The 16,299-nt window shown below is 43.8% G+C and overlaps 1 protein-coding gene across 1 annotated transcript in view; it reads right to left on the reverse strand.

The window, feature by feature from the left end:
- Positions 1-14,883, reverse strand: part of ZNRF3 (zinc and ring finger 3) — a 57,323-nt gene extending 42,440 nt beyond the window's left edge. The window contains exon 1 of the mRNA XM_021703513.2: positions 14,758-14,883. Within this exon, the coding sequence (XP_021559188.1) occupies positions 14,758-14,883 (126 nt within the window). The remainder of the gene's footprint in view (positions 1-14,757) is intronic.
- Between the last annotated feature and the right edge of the window lie 1,416 nt (positions 14,884-16,299).

Below are 16,299 nucleotides of genomic sequence, written 5' to 3' on the forward strand. Positions count from 1 at the left end.
AAAAAAAAAAAAAAAAAGGCACCTCTCTTACCTTTATTTTGACAGACTGTCTTGTCTTCCCTACTTAGACCTGATGGCATATAATCTTTTTTTTTTTTTTCTTTCCGTATTTTCAACCCAGCCATTCAGCTACTAAGCTGGAACTGAAGTTCTGACCACTGACATGCCTAGCGGTCTCTCATCCTCCTGCCATAGGATATGTGGAGACTGTTGTGGCTCAGATGTCCCAGGTGAAATCAAAGTATCCAGGAAAGCAGGACCACAATAGAGAGAGACCAATGCTTCCTGGCCCTCTGCTAACTTTAAGCTTCCATAGGGAAAGACAGAATAAATTCTTTATTACAAATCCTAGAAGGCCCTTAAGTATATGACCACATAGAACACCATAGTAAGGACATCTATGAGGTCTCAGTGAGACAAGGAGCCTTCCAATGGTTTCTTAGATATTATACCAAAAGCACAAGTATCCAAAGAAAAAATGGATCAACTGGACTTCATCAGAATTTAAAATTTTTGCACAGTAAAGGCCACCATCAAGAAAGTAAAAAGAAAACTCAAGAGAATGGGAGAAAATATTTACAAATCATGTATCTGATAAGGGATGTGTATCTAGGATATATAAGGAACTCTTACAACTTAGTAGTAGATAAATCACCAATTTTTTAAAAATGGACAAAGGATCTGAATAGACACTTCTCCAAAGAAGATATACAAACTTTCAATAAGCACATGGTAAGATGCTCAACATCATTCCCCATCAGGGAAATTCAAGTCAAAACCACAATGAGATACTGCTTCATACCCACTAAGATGACTGTAATCAAAAAGACAGATAATAACAAGGCTTGGCTAGGATGTGGAGAAATCATACATTACATACATACAACGGTAATGTAGAATGTGTGGCCACTTTGGGAAACAGTCTGGCAGTTTCTCAAAAGGTTAAACATGGTTACCATATGACCCAGCAATTCCACTCTTAGTCATTTACCCTGAAGAAATGAAAACCTATGTCTACACAAACTCTGGCAAACAAATGGTCAAAAGAGTATTATTCTTACTAACCAAAATGTTAAAACAATCTAAATGTCCATTTACTGAAAAATAAGCAAGCAATAAACAACATACAATGGAATATTATTTGGCAATTTAAAAAATGACATACTACGGGCACCTGGGTGGCTTAGTCAGTTGAGTGTCTGCCTTCGGCTTGGGTCATGATCCAAGGGTCCTGGGATCGCCCCGCTTGGGGCTCCCTGCTTAGCAGGGAGTTTGCTTCTCCCTCTCCCAATGCCCCTCCCCCCGCTTGTATGCGCACTCTCTCTCAAATAAATAAATAAAATCTTTTTTTAAAAAAATGACATACTGATGCATGGAGGGACCCTGACAACAGAATGCTGAGTGAAAGACACCAGACACCAAAGACCACATATTGAATGGTTCCACTGGTAAGAAATGTCCAGAAGGAAAGGGAAATGACTGCAAAAGGGTAAGGGGTTTCTTTTGGGGATGATGAAAATCTTATATTTGATAACGGACTTGTATCTATGATATACAAAGAATATGAAAATACTAAAATTGATGGCAGTGATGGTTGTGCAATTCCATGAATATACTAAAAACTGTACACTTAAAAAAAATGAATAAGCTTTCATGTGAGAACAACCTGATCGTCATTTCTATTCTGTTTCTGTATAGAGTCCATCTGAATGCGTATTTCCAGAACAGAACTAGAGAGAAAAGTTTTGGTGGTGAAACAATCTTGGGCAACCTGAAGTTGAAAGAGGTTATGTATGTAGTTGGTTTTAACCACAGTGTACATTTCCTAATAAAAAATTCTGTGTGTACTGGGGTGCCTGGCTGGCTCAGTCTGTAGAACATGCAACTCCTGATCTCGGGATCCTGAGTCGAGCCCTGCGTTGGGTGTGGAGCTTACTTTAAAAAAAAAAAAAAAAAAATATGTGTGAATGCTGGAATGGAGTGAAACATGGTTATGGCAATCATGACAATGAACACAGATTCTGAAAGCAACTCCCCAGGCTGACAGAGTTGGGGCAGGGATATGACGCATTGGGTAGGAGAGGATGAGAATTAATTAGGATTCCCTGGTCTAAAGAATAGCACAAACAGGCATCTGCTTTGTTGATTTACCAATGAATTCTTTCCAATGAGTTCACACAAGCATATTTCACATAGTTCTGGAAATAAGTTTTAAAACAACAAAAATGAAAACAGTATGGTACTGGCCCAAAAAGGGATACAGAATTTATTCGACAGTAGATAATGCAGAATATGACCCTACTCTAGAATTCAGTAGCACAGAGTATATTACTTTTTTCAAGAAGGAAGATACATAAAATGAAGGAAATGACTTAAAAGGGGTTGGAAGAACTTTGAGAGACTCAGACACTTCCTGATATTAAACATCAAAATAAATTTTGAGTGATTTAAAGATCTAACCTTAAAAGGAAAACTGATCATAGAAAAAGTAGAAAAGGCAAAAATGACTCTAAGTTTGCAAGAGAGGAACAGAATAATTAAGTTTAGCAGCAAGAGAAGAAATCATTAAGGAATCACGATCATGTCAAATTTTTAAACTCCTGCATGCCAAGAAAGCTAAGCAAATAAAGATAAGAAAATAAAAGGGACAGTTAAGAAATACCCCAAATGACAAGGAATGAATATATCGCTATTAAAAAAAAAAAAATCGGGGTGGCTGGGTGGCTTGTCGGTTAAGTGTCTGCCTTCTGCTAGGGTCCTGATCCCAGGTCCTGGGATCGAGTCCCATATCGGGCTTTCTGCTCAACGGGGAGCCTGCTTCTTCCTCTTCCTCTCCCCCGCACCCCCCTCATGCTCTCTCTCTCTCTCAAATAAATAAAATCTTACCAAAAAAATCTACATTAATATTCATCCTTACAAATGAGCAAGGGACCAGAATAGAAAATTCACAAGACAGAAAAAAGAAGAAAAAAAAAAAAATTTCACAAGACAGGAAATTTAATTAGTAGAGGGGAAAAAAGCTTACTTAGGGTTTAATATTTGCCAATAATCAAGGACATGGCAATAAAAACAATAAAGTACTATTTTGATCTTTCAAATTACTAAAAAAATATATTAATGATAATGGTCAATGTTATTAGCGTTGCTTATGTAAAAAATGATTCACTGGTTTTTTTTGGTAGGGTAAACTGAGGAACTTTCCAGGAAAGCAATTTGTAACTGTTTGCATCAAGAGTCATAAAAAAATGTTCATATCCCTTGATCTGTAATCTCCTCCTCGAATATTACCATAAGGGAATAATTCAAAGAGATGGGGAAAAAAAAAAAGCCAACCCTACATAAAGAAAGGTTTCAGTGTGGGGCGCCTGGGTGGCTCAGTTGGTTAAGCGACTGCCTTCGGCTCAGGTCATGATCCTGGAGTCCCGGGATCAAGTCCTGCATCGGGCTCCCTGCTCAGCGGGGAGTCTGCTTCTCCCTCTGACCCTCCTCCCTCTCGTGCTCTCTGTCTCTCATTCTCTCTCACAAATAAATAAATAAAATCTTTAAAAAAAAAAAAAAAAGAAAGGTTTCAGTGTGGCTTATTTGTAAGGATTAAAAATAAAACAGAAGTGATTTAAATATTGAAGCCTGGGGGCGCCTGGGTGGCTCAGCCGTTAAGCGTCTGCCTTTGGCTCAGGTCATGATCCCAGGGTCCTGGGATCGAGCACCACATTGGGCTCCCTCCTCCGTGGGAAGCCTGCTTCTCCCTCTCCCACTCCCCCTGCTTGTGTTCCTGCTCTCGCTAAACTCTCTGTCAAATAAATAAATAAATAAATAAATAAATAAATAAATATTGAACCCTGGGGTAAATGGTCAAATAAATCATGGTATATTCTACTGTCACAGTAAGCAGCCATTAAAATGATAGGTTATGAAAATAATAGCAAATTGGTAAAATTTGCTATGTTATTAAGTTCGAAAGGCCAAACAGTTGTGTGTACCTTCATAATAATTACATTAGAGGGGCGCCTGGATGGCTCAGTTGTTAAGCGTCTGCCTTCGGCTCAGGTCATGATCCCAGAGTCCTGGGGAGCATCGGGCTCCCCGCTCTGCGGAAGGTCTGCTTCTCCCTCTCCCACTCCCCCTGCTTGTGTTCCCTCTCTCGCTGTGTCTCTCTCTGTCAAATAAATAAAATCTTTAAAACAATAACAATTGTAATAATAATTACATTAAAAATCAGGCTCAGAGAAGAACACTGGAAGGGCATAAACTAAAAGTGAGTACTTGTGTTAAAGGAGACAAAGTTTTTTTCCCCCTTTTATTTTCAAATTCCCCATAATTAATTGTTTCATGCAACAAACATTTACTGACTGCCTACTCTATGTGCTTGGCACTAGTAATATAAAAATGGTGGTCAAAATTATTATACTGCTTACATACTTAAAAAAAAAAAGACAAAGGGACCAGAAAATTCTGTTAGTTTCAAAAATAGTAAAATAAATTAATGCTATAATTTTGGGTATACTTTTAAAATTAGGGGTTTATTGGGTATAATTTTTAAATTAGCTGTTAAGATTCTATCAATTCAAACTCTGAAAAAAAGGAAAAACACTAAGAAAATAACTCACTTTTAAAAACCAAACTACTATGTTTTATAAAGAGATGAAAAAGAAAGCTTTTCAAGCTAAAGACTTTAAAATTGGGTTTCTGAAAATCAAGCCAAGGTAACAAAAGTTCCTTGCATATTTCACATTCTTTTCTCTGAGGTTCATTTAAGAGTTGATACATTTGTGAAAATCCATCAGCATTAGGTTAATGTGTAATAGTGAAGTCCCAGGGCCTTTATACATCCCAACAAACAGCCCCAGTTCTTCAGACTAACTAGATTTTTACTTTATCCCACAGTGCTTAGGACAGCTGGAATGTGTTGAAACTCTTATTATTTTTATAACTAGCAAAAATGATGCAGAATTTAAAGTATTTCAGTATCCCAAAGGAATTGTTTAGACTGCCTCCAACTTCAAACCGAACACAAGAAGCGTTAAGTCAGAACACACAACCCAATGTCTTATCTGGAAAACAAGAGCACCAGAACAGAAATGGTACCTTTCATCAAATAAAATATAGTGCTTTTTGGAAAGAAAACAAACATAAAAGACAGATTAAGGAAAAAAAAATTGCATTTGTCTGCAGCCTACAATGGTCTTGTGACCAAGATTAGCAGCCGGGATCTTGTCAACGTCCCCATTCCTCCTGCTTCTGCACCCAGTGGGGCATTCTCTTGCACAGGTGTGACGTAAGTGCTCTAAAATGTGCAATGGTCCAACCTGGTGTGCAGGTTTTCCAAGGGCTTGGTAGACAGAAAACCAGTTACATGCAACCACTATCGAGAGCCCCCAAAATGTGAAATGCCCATGGCCATGGCCAGAAAACACTTTTGGGGGACTGACAGCCCACTGTTGCTTATTTGGGCTAACTCACACACGTGACCAGGCACGTGCAAGACCCCTCTGAGAACAGAGAGCAGATGGGACTTGGGGGCTTATCTCCAGGTATGAGAGATTCAGGTCACCCGACATGGGACTGGTATCAGACATATTACAATGACTTTACTATGTTGGGTTCTAACTTTTTTATACTTCAAAATGGCCTCTCAAAGGTTGACAGGAACATTAGCTATTTTTGATGGGCTTTTCTGCTGGCCGGTAACACCACCTAGTTTCCTAGGACAGCCTCATTTGTGAGAGCCTGGTTCAACTGGAGGGGACAAGGGCCAGAAGGAGTGTCCACGAGCCAGGCTTCCCCTGGTCTGGGGAGGTGGGAAGCCTGTGCTCCTCGGATTGGCAGACACATTATTTGTTCTATTCACTCAGTCTATCTTCAAAATTCCCTTAAGCCTCTCAGTGGATTTCAAATAATGGTTTTGTTAGCCTTTTATAGCTGAAAATGTCATGGATCTACTTAAAAAAAAAAAAAAAGATATTGTGCTTAATATAGCCTTTTAACTAAGAGGTGCCTGGAAGATTTAGGTAGAGAAGAAAAGCATCAAAATAAGAGTTTGATTTTTACATCAGACATGTGACCTTAGAATAAAAGTTGGTATTCCCTGAGTTTTTCCTTTTTCCATTCATATCATGCCAATCTTTTCCTCCTGATCTGATTTCTTTTACTAAGTTCCTTTCCTGCTTTCCTTTTTAACCAAATATGGGAGGTATTTACCCAAGTGTTCCCTAAAATAAATCCGAAGAGCCTTCCAAACTTCCTCTCCAACAACAAACCCACCTCAGCTCACCTTAGAAAAAGGGCTTTCATCCGCTTGGTAGGAGCAAGTTTAGAGAAGGAAGGAAACTGATACTTGTGGGGAATTCACACATTCCAAAAACTTGACATACATCATTTTTTTAATCATCACAATGATCTTGACAGAGGGGGATATGAAGACATGGAGGCAAAGAGAGATTTAACTGGCCCAAAGTTACCCAGCTACAACTGGAGTGGAAGAAGCACCATTTACACCTAGGCCATACGGCTTCAAGATCCGGGCTCTCTGCATTCCTCACGTGGAAGCACAAACATGCTCGAACACTGAACACACATTTCACCAGAACACACCACAAAGGCTACCATGAACCTGTCATTATACTGGAAGGCAGTGGGGCAGGGAAGGAAAGGAAGGAGAAGTGGAATTTAAGGCCTTCGTAGGGAGAGAAAATCTGTCCGTCATAAGACAGGGTGTCTCATCTGGGACACTACTGACATTTGGGGCCAGATCATCTTTGTGGGGGGGGGGGCTGTCCTGGGCATTGTAGGATGTTGAGCAGCATCCTTGGCTTCTATCCACTAGATGCCAGGAGCACCCCCAACCCCTACCCCCAATCCCTCCTGGGAGGGCACACCTCCAGGTGAGAACCACTGCAATAAGAGGACTCAGATAACATGCTCTGAGAAGGTCTGACACAGGTAAGTGTCCCCAAGCACAGGGTGCTCCCCAGGGATACCCTGGCAATGCGCTGTGGTCACAGTGCCCCATGCGCTTCCCTAACTGGAGGAGGCCAACGCCTGTAACCGGCCGCCTTCTCCCCTTTCCCACAGTGAGTCAGACCCCAGTCCCACCATCCCGCTGGAGACAGGAACCTCACACTCAAGAGTGCTAAGTGGGGCTTGGCCTATGGACCAGGGTACTCAGGTACCCGAGGAAATGCACGTCTGTGACCAAAAACCCCAATGAGAAAGGCAGGCTGAAGGATAAGACCCGCCCCCGCAAGACACACACACACACCCCTACAGGCTAAAATCCCAATAAGAAAGGCAGGCTGAAGGATAAGACGCCCCCCCGCCCCTGCAGTCTGATCCAAGTTCCCACACAGGCTGAAGGATAAGACCCCCCCCCAAGACAGACAGACAGACACACACACACACACACACACACACACACACACACCCACCCCCTTACAGGCTCTTAACTCTGCAGTCTGATCCAAGTTCCCACATGTTTTTGCCTTAAGCAAAGGCCCATCTAGTTAAGCCCTGTTATCGAAGGTCAAGGTGGAAGGTTATATCCCAATGCAAGTCTCAAAATAGTAAGATCTTTTTTACTTAAGTTCTTTAAATTCATTGTTCAGTTATTTTTTTATTAAATATGGAAATCAGCAACCCATCAGTTTTATTCAAATTATTTAAACTTCAGAACCAACACTCTTTTGACTCGGGTACTACAGAACAGAATAATTTCATGACAACACGTTCACCTCTGTTCCTGCATCATCCTCAGTTTCTGCTCAGAGGGAAAGGAGAGGGAGAATTTCAAGCAGGCTCCACACCAAACGCGGAGTCTAATGCGGGTCTGAATCCCACGACCCTGAGATCAAGCGCCCCTCTGCTAACCTTGTAACAGGGCTTTTCCCTCAGCCAAGCTCTAGATGATATTACAGTGGGGATGTCATGCTAGGTCAGTGCACTCAACTTTCTGATCTCCTCTTAGATTCTTAAAAATTAAGAACCCCAAAGAACTTCTGTTTCTGTGGGTTATATCTACTGATATTTACCGTATTAAGAATTAAAACTGAGAAATATTTATTTATTTTTAAGTAAACTTTACACCCAATGTGGGGCTCAAACTTACCACCCTGAGACCAAGAGTCACATGCTCTACCAACTAAGTCAGCCAGGTGACCCAAAACTGAGAAATCCTTAAAACACAGAATATACGAGCACACGTTCCCTTAGCTGACAGAGCAATGAAGTCACCACATAAAACGATGCCTCTGGAGAATCCCACCATACACTTGTGAGGGAATGAGTGATTCGGCAAGTGACATCTCAGTGTTATTATGAAAACAGCTCTGGTCTTGTGGGACCATCTGTGGGAATCCCTAAGGGTCCCCTGACCACATGGTGAGAACTGCCGGGCAAGATCAACATCTATACCATGATTTTATCAGCTTTTTACCAGAGAACCCAGAGAAACAATGCCCAGAAAAGAAAAGCCCCCATGCAGAAAGGCTGGCCATTCATCATCATGGGGTGACGGTCCCCTTTCTGGCTTATTCCTCGTCCATTAAGCACCAACTACTGCCTATCACTGAATTATACATCAGGTTCTGCTTAATATTTGGTGAAGGAACTCAAACATCTTTGGGTTGCAGTTAGTGTCATTTTCCTGCTTTCTGCTACGGCATGAAAAGAGAATACAAAGAAATCTGTTTTCTCCCGAATTCTCTATTGAGGGAGTCGCTCTTTGGAAGAAATCTTCCTGGGGGTAGCCTGATGTCCAAAGGGGGGGATCTAGTCTCTGTCCTCATTGCTTCTGAATCCTCTATAACCTGTCTTACAGGACGCGGGGTTTGCTTTCCCCCAGGACCCAGCAGAAGCGATCATCACTCACGGTGGGATTATGCGCCATCACTTCAGGAACCAAATGCTTCCTTTTTCTATACCCACTGCCATCAAACTCCATATATTGTAAAAAGCTTTAAGTAATACCACTTCTTCTTTACCATGGGAAAATATACATAACACAAAACTTACCATTTTAATTCTTCTTAAGTGTACAGTTCAGTGGCATTAAGTGCATTCACAGATTTGTGCAACCATCACCACTGTCCACCTCCAGAACTTTCTCATCTTCTTCCTGAAACTCTGTCCCCGGCGAACCCCCCATCCTCCCCTCTCAGCAGCCCCTGGCAACCATTGTTGACTACTTAAGTAACAGCATTTGGAGCACCAAAAGAAATGGGAGGGAGAGGATGGGTCACGAGGGCTTATATTTTATTTAGTGTTTCCAGTCCTACCATGACCAGCACTTGACACGCACGGTCTCCTTTAGGTGCTGTTCCCACCGAGGACGTGGAAATGTGCCGAGGGGCCTAGGGACTGTTCCAGGTCACAAGGGTTAAAGGGTTGGAACTGGAGCTTCAATTCAAGTTAGTCTGATGTCTAAAGCCAAGTCTTAACCATTATAGGCTCCTTCTCCTCCCAACCACCCTGAGAAAATTAAGTCCCTTTGATTCTGTTTTCTAACTTTCCAGTCATTTTGGCTTCTGGGGTCTTTATTCATTCTTTGCGGAGCAGTTACCAAGACACTCTGGGGGCTGGATGTGGGCTGGCGGAGCGAACGTCAGGGTTCAATCCTCTGCCAACCTCTCCTTCTGTGTCCTGCTGCCTACGGGGAGAGCCGGGATTATAGACCAGAGCAGTTTTCCACCCTGACACACACCATCGGCCACGCTGCCTCTACATGTCACATTTGCCTAAATGCGACAACAGAAAAAGAGCAGATGAACAGACTGGGGAAATATGAAGGCAAACACGAGGTGTCCTCAGCAATGCCACTGGCTTGAATGTCACCAAACCACTGAAGAGAAATGACGTCTGGGCACCACTCACTTCCCAGAAACACCCAACAGCGAAGAGTAACCTGATCCTTCCCTCTCCAACCAGCCTAGGGAATGAAGACTACACTCCTCAACCTGAAAGCCTCTTTCTTCCCCAGCAACTTTCAATGCCCCTTGAAGAACTTCTTGCTTCCTTTCTTTCTGCCCTGTTCCTGGAGCTTATTCCCCCATCTCTCCCAGACTCAGACAGCCCCTCTCTGTAAAACTCACCTGACCCCTCCACCCCAGAGATTCACCTCTCCTCACAATTAGTGTCTGTACCAGGGATCGGGCCTCAGCTCAGGGCAAGGAGAGGAACGAACTCTTCATAGTACACATGCGCCAGAGAAGTCCCCTCCCACTGGGGCCTCTCGGACTGACTCAGGATAAACTGAGGACATCACCCACCAGCTAACAATCCCATATATGACTTGGTAACTACAACGGGGTAGCCCAGCACTGCCCCCCACCAGCTTTCTTCTGGAGAGCCTTCTTCCTCCCACTCCCCACACATGGCTGGGCAGGAAGCTAAGTTCTGTGTGTTCCCAGCCCTAGATCACAGCTGAAAGTGACCACTGGATCCAAGAGGGGCCAACAAATCCCTTTACTGGAATCCTTCAGGCTCGAAATCAAGAGAGTGTCAGGCCCAGATATGGGGGGGGGGGGGGGCTATGTATCCTTCCAAGCAGGTGGAGAGAGAGGAAATAAAAGCAGATATACAGAAGACTCGGGGAGGGGTCACTGGCACTGAGCCCCAGAGTCGGGTGTTCCAGAACAGCAGCAGCACCTCTCATGGGTTCCCTGATGCCAGCCAGGAGCCTCAAGAGCAAATCCCCTTTTGGCTCAACACAGTTCAAGCTGGGTCTCTGTTAAGTGCAACCAACAGTCCTAACCAAGCCAGTGGCTACTAAAAAGCACCCGATTTTTATCTACAAACTAGTGAAGACAAAAGGGGGCAAGGGGAAGAAACTAACACAGATGAGGCAGGAGAACCGTCTTTATCTCAGATCTCAGGTCGGCTACTTGGCAGCTGTTTGATCTTAGGTTACACAGACAATGTCTCTGGGACTCGATTTCCTCGTTGTAAAATGGGAATCTGGACACGATCCCAGAGCCAGTCTGACAATGAGAGATGCTGCCTGGAAAGCTTCTAGTGCTCAGCGAGCACCCAACACATGACGGCTGCTTTTACGTTCCCGTCAGGCGTTTACCACGAGCCAGACTCTGTGGTAAGTTCTCCACAAACATCTTGCGGGACTCCTGACGTGATGACAAGGGCAGCACCAGCCCCAAGGAGGGGCACAAGGGCCCCCGAACTGATGGGATCTTTCGGAGGTCACTCTGCCAGAGCTGGGTCTCAGTGACCTGAAATCCCCTGCCTTTCTTGTCTTTTCATGCATTTCCTCACACTGTCCTCCTAAGCACCAGAAAGAGCCAGTCCGCGCCTGTTGACCGGCCTTTCAAAACCCTCCCTAAGGCTCCACTCCAATGTGGGATGAGGGGGAGAAGAGGTTTATTCTGCCTCCATTTATGGAATCTGGGCCAGGCGGGCTTTGTTAGAAACTCCAGCACATCCTGTGTGTTCCTGCCATGAGACCCTCCATTACCTGGACGGGTCATAGGAACTGAAGCTAATAAAGCCAACCTTCAAACTTCTTTCCTGTCCCGTAAGATGCTTAATAAACACTGTTTGAATTGAAGGGTTAAAATGCCCAGGACATAAACATAGATTCCTGCACTTTGGGGATGGTTTAAGACTCTTACTTTCAGTTAGCAAGCTCCTCAGAAATGTCAATTTTATTCTATTTTAATTTCTTAGCACTTAAACTGTCACAGGTAACCCAGTCTGCCTTTCAGTGCTACAAAGAGAATCTCCCCAAACTAGAATCTCAAGGGAAGATTTTAAATGACGCAGAAGCTGAAAATATTGGAAGAGTAAGGAGGCCATAACAGCATCTTAACACGAAGTGAAAAAGAGAGGCCCAGAAAGCCAAGAGATTTGTTCCGCGCTTCGTGTGATGCAGGGCCTGGCCTGGTGCCCTGGCTGGCTGTATCCCTGTGGGGGGCTCCCTCTCACCCCAACTCTGCCTCCCTAGCTGATCCTACTGTCTGCCCTGCCTCCTGCAGGATTGAAAAGATTATAAGGAGGGGGATCATAAATCATTTTTCTCTCATGAGTTATAGTGTTCCCTTCTGAGGAGTTCAAAAGCATTCAGTAATAAACCCAGGTGATGAGTTTATGTCTTTTGCTTTTAAAATGAAACTTTATTTGAACTCCTGGAGAGGCATTTACAGTTTTTTTAATTTAGGACATTCCTCTCTTGTTTCAACATTTTGCCCCATGGCATTTTCTGTGGGCGGGTAGGTGATGGGGGGGGGGTAGAGGGCGGAGGAGGGAGAGGGGGTCTGTGTCTGGCCCAACCCCCCCCCCCCCCCGCCCCGCCGTTCTCCCACAGGCTTTTCCGAATGTCTGACAGAGTCCTCCCTTAGATGGTTTTCAGCAAGTCTCAACATCTATATGGAGGAGTCCCTCCTCCCACCCCCACACTGACTTGGCTGCAGTTTCTTGCTTTTGTGCTTCTCTCCACTGCCCATCGCCTTCTCGCCATAGCCACCGAGAGCAAAGAAACGAGAGAAAAGCATGCTATCTGCAGGAGACAGGGCTGCCCACAAGGCTCACTTTGCATTTCTTTATCCTAGTCTCTTGCTAGGGGCTCAAAAAAAAAGGAAAGCGCAGTTAGCAAAGTTAATAAAATCAAAGCTGAAAACAATTACACTTTAAAATCAGAAAGGAAAAGAAAGAGGAAGGAAGGAAGGGAGAAAGAAAAAAAGGAAGGGGGGAGAGAGAGATGCATGAGTCATCACACCTCCTGTACAGACCCAGGCTCTAAACAAACGTGGAACTGTCTTGCTTTGTCTGGCCCAAGATTTTTGCTAATGATTTTATTCAGGTGTTAAGCCAAATTTCAGTAACTAACCACGTGTAAATACCGCCTGGCCACCACAGAGCCTTTCCAAACAGAAACATGGTGGGGGGAGAGGGCTGTTGCTTGCAAGCAGGTAAAACCACACGCTTAGCTTCTGCATTCAATAAATATTTGATGAATGAATAAACCCAAGAAGTACTTAATGATTTCAATATATGTCTAGGGTTTTTATTCCCCCTGGCTTTGCAAGCCAGCAGGCCAAACCATACAAAACTCTTCAAGTAAAACCACTACACGGTTGTTCCAGGTGGAGGAAGAAACAATTGGGTCCCTGGGAGCCCTGTTCCAACCCACTTATAGACACAACAGATGCAAAGGTGGAACTCCACTGGATGGGGGCAAAGCAAATTAGGCCAAGTTGCTGAGCCCTGCATAGCAGCAGCTTAAGTATAGGAGAAAATATTACTTGAGGAGTGTACTACCTACAAGGAAGGCAGTGTTCCTAACCTTTAGATGTAGCTGGCATTTCTCCTAGGAAAACACTAAAGTATTCTCAAAGGGGTCGCTGCTCTCCTAGCATCATTAAGCAGCTCTGGCCAACTATTTAAACGATGAAGTATCAGGGCCTGGGTCACCTAAAACACCTTGATTTGACTTCATAAACTGTAAACCAAACAGGTAATAATTCCTGGGTTGGTTTTTTTTTCCCCCCCTATAAAAGAGCAGGAGAACTTGACAAGCGCTCAGAAGCTTCAGAAGACAAGTGGGACATGAAAATCATAGATTAGACCCTTAACAGTCTCCTGGACCCAAAGTCTGTCAGGACACTGGCTGGGACATCTTCAAGTCTGAGAAAGGCTCCCCGTCAAGCACCCTGCATCAAAACCACCTCTTCTCTTGCCTGGATCCCCAAGAGGTCAGGAACCAGGACTGTTTTTTCCCCAGCTGTCTGCCCATAGCTTCTGAGATTATTAAAAATAAATAAATAAATAAATAATCCAAGCAATAACACTATCCTTAAGAGATACCGCCTTTTCTCCAACTAAAATTCTCATAGCTTTCTCCAAACCTTTCTCTTTAACAAATGATCCAGTTTAAAACAGATTGCCATCTGTCATATTTTAAGATCATTGATGGATAGTTTCCCAAAGTAAATTTATTTCTATCTTAACACTGCAGCCAGAGATAATGCTGACCCCTCTTGGCTCACGAGTCTTTTTTAGTCCAAATGGGATGACAGCAGCCAATGGCAGCAAATATTTTTTGAGAGCTTACTCTGCTGGCTGTTCGCATCTCATCTCACCTCCTAACCATCCTATGAGGTAAGTTCTAATATAGGACCATAATTGCTGTCTGCCATTCTGAAACCAAAAAAGCTCTAAAACCCAGAAGTTTTTCCATAACTTACTTGGCAGCAAAACTTAATGGACCTGAGCTCATTGAGAGGCAAAGCTACCCTGAACTAACATGAGGCTGTTTAGATTTTAGTTATCCCACTTAATGTGAATATCTGTATAGTCTGCTACACAAATAGGAGTGTGTTTAATTACTGAGAATGGTCCCAGGCCTCCTGGGGGGGGTCCCTTAATATAAAATATGCACAGCCTTAATACCTTTCTAAACTCCCCAAATCTCAGATTTCTGAAAGCTCTGTCCCCAAGGGCAGAAGGTATTGTGAATCTCTATTATAAGACACAGAGACCCCTTGAGGGGAAGTGACTTGCCTAGAGTCACAGAGTGACTCGAGATGGAGCCGACTCTGAGGCTGGCAGGCTCCGTCAGAGTCCGAGCTCGGAGGCACCGTAGTGGGGCCTCCACAAGACATGTCTTAGTCCTCATCCTGCCCCATTCAGCTGGGAAAGAGTGCTGGGCCTGCATGGCTCTTCTCTGTAACCAACTGGGTGAGCCACTGATGAAATGGGAAAGCAGAGAATGCCAGTCAGAAGAGAAGCGATTCAGAGGCCCTGGCGCTTGCTTACCTTGCCCAGGACAGTGAGGCATGGTTTCGGGTCCAACTCTGGCTGTTCCAGCTTCACCACACCTACCCAGCCGTATTCATACAAGTCCTCTTCATCGTTGTTATTACACAAGCCCAGTGGGTGCATCTAGGAGACAAAGCAGGAAGAAAGCTTCAATATATAGGCCGCAGGTGTGCTTGACCCACACTGTAAGTGTCTCAGACTCAACAGTGAAAAGTCATCTCAAAACTTAAAATTAGGGATGCCCGGGTGGCTCCGTCAGTTAAGCGGCTGCCTTCGGCTCAGGTCATGATCCCAGGGTCCTGGGATCGAGGTCCGCAGCGGGCTCCTTGCTCAGCAAAAAGCCTGCTTCTCCCTCTCCCTCTGCCAACCCCCCGCCTCCCCCACCGCCGTGCTCTCTCTCTCTAATAAATAAAAGCTTAAAAAAAAAAAAACAAACTTAAAATTAAATGGGGGGGTGGATTTTACAGATGTTTTCTCACTGCCCTTTTTTTTTTAAGTTTATTTACTTATTTAAGTAATCTCTATATCGAATGTGGGGCACAAAACCCATGACCCCGAGATCAAGAGACGCATCCTCCTCTGAGCTGGCTGGGGACCCCACTTTCTCACTGCTTTCTAAGTGGTGGTCACCCGAGGTGGACACCAGCTGATGGGATGAAGGGCAAGAAAAATCACATAACTCCCACATAAATGCCTATCTAAATTCCTGTGAAATACCATGATATTTAGTAGCAATTACAGATGAAATTAGCTAGGTTAGTTATCCTAGGCTATTTGGCTTCTAATCCTTAAAGACACATCTGTGGCAAGTTATGCAAGAGGACCTGGAAACACATTCAGGAATTTATGGAAAGACCAACGGACATACGGCAGAATCACCAGTATAATTAACAAGCTGTTTAAAAGGCCACCCCTGGCTACTGGGGAACAGGTGAAATTCTTTGAGGATTTTTTCAAAACGGGCAAAGCAGGAAATCAAAAATAGGAAGAAGAGCATCATCAAATTTTTGCTAGTAAAAGTGCAGTCAGTGGAAATGTAACAACAATCCTAAAGTCTGCACTCACAGCTCTATCACTGAGTCTTATCAGGCCCTTGAACCCCCAGTAACAATCTGGGAAGAGGAAATCCTCATAGATAAACTAACTGGTCAAGAAATTAACGAGTCTAGCACAGTGCTAAACTCTTTACATAACTGGAAGAAATGTGTACAGACACAAGAGACCTAAGAACTCACTGTGGTTGACAGAATGATATCCTCCAAGGCTGGCCTCCAAAAGCTGGAAAAGACAAGAAACAGACTCTCCCTAGAGCCTCCAGGAGGAATGTCACCTACAGATCCATTTTCGACTTCTGACCTCCAATGCTAAGAGAATAAATTTGTGCCGCTTTAAGCCACTAAGTTCATGGTAACTTCTTAGAGCAGCAAATAGGAAAGTGTTAAAACACTCTCTTTGTCCCCCACTCATTTTATAGATGAGAACAGAAGTTCAAGAGAAGTAGCTTTTCCAAGACAACAGAGCCAGCGAGTGGCCGCTCCC

This window comes from Neomonachus schauinslandi, chromosome 14 (genome assembly GCF_002201575.2).
Source record: "Neomonachus schauinslandi chromosome 14, ASM220157v2, whole genome shotgun sequence".
Lineage (NCBI taxonomy): Eukaryota > Metazoa > Chordata > Mammalia > Carnivora > Phocidae > Neomonachus > Neomonachus schauinslandi.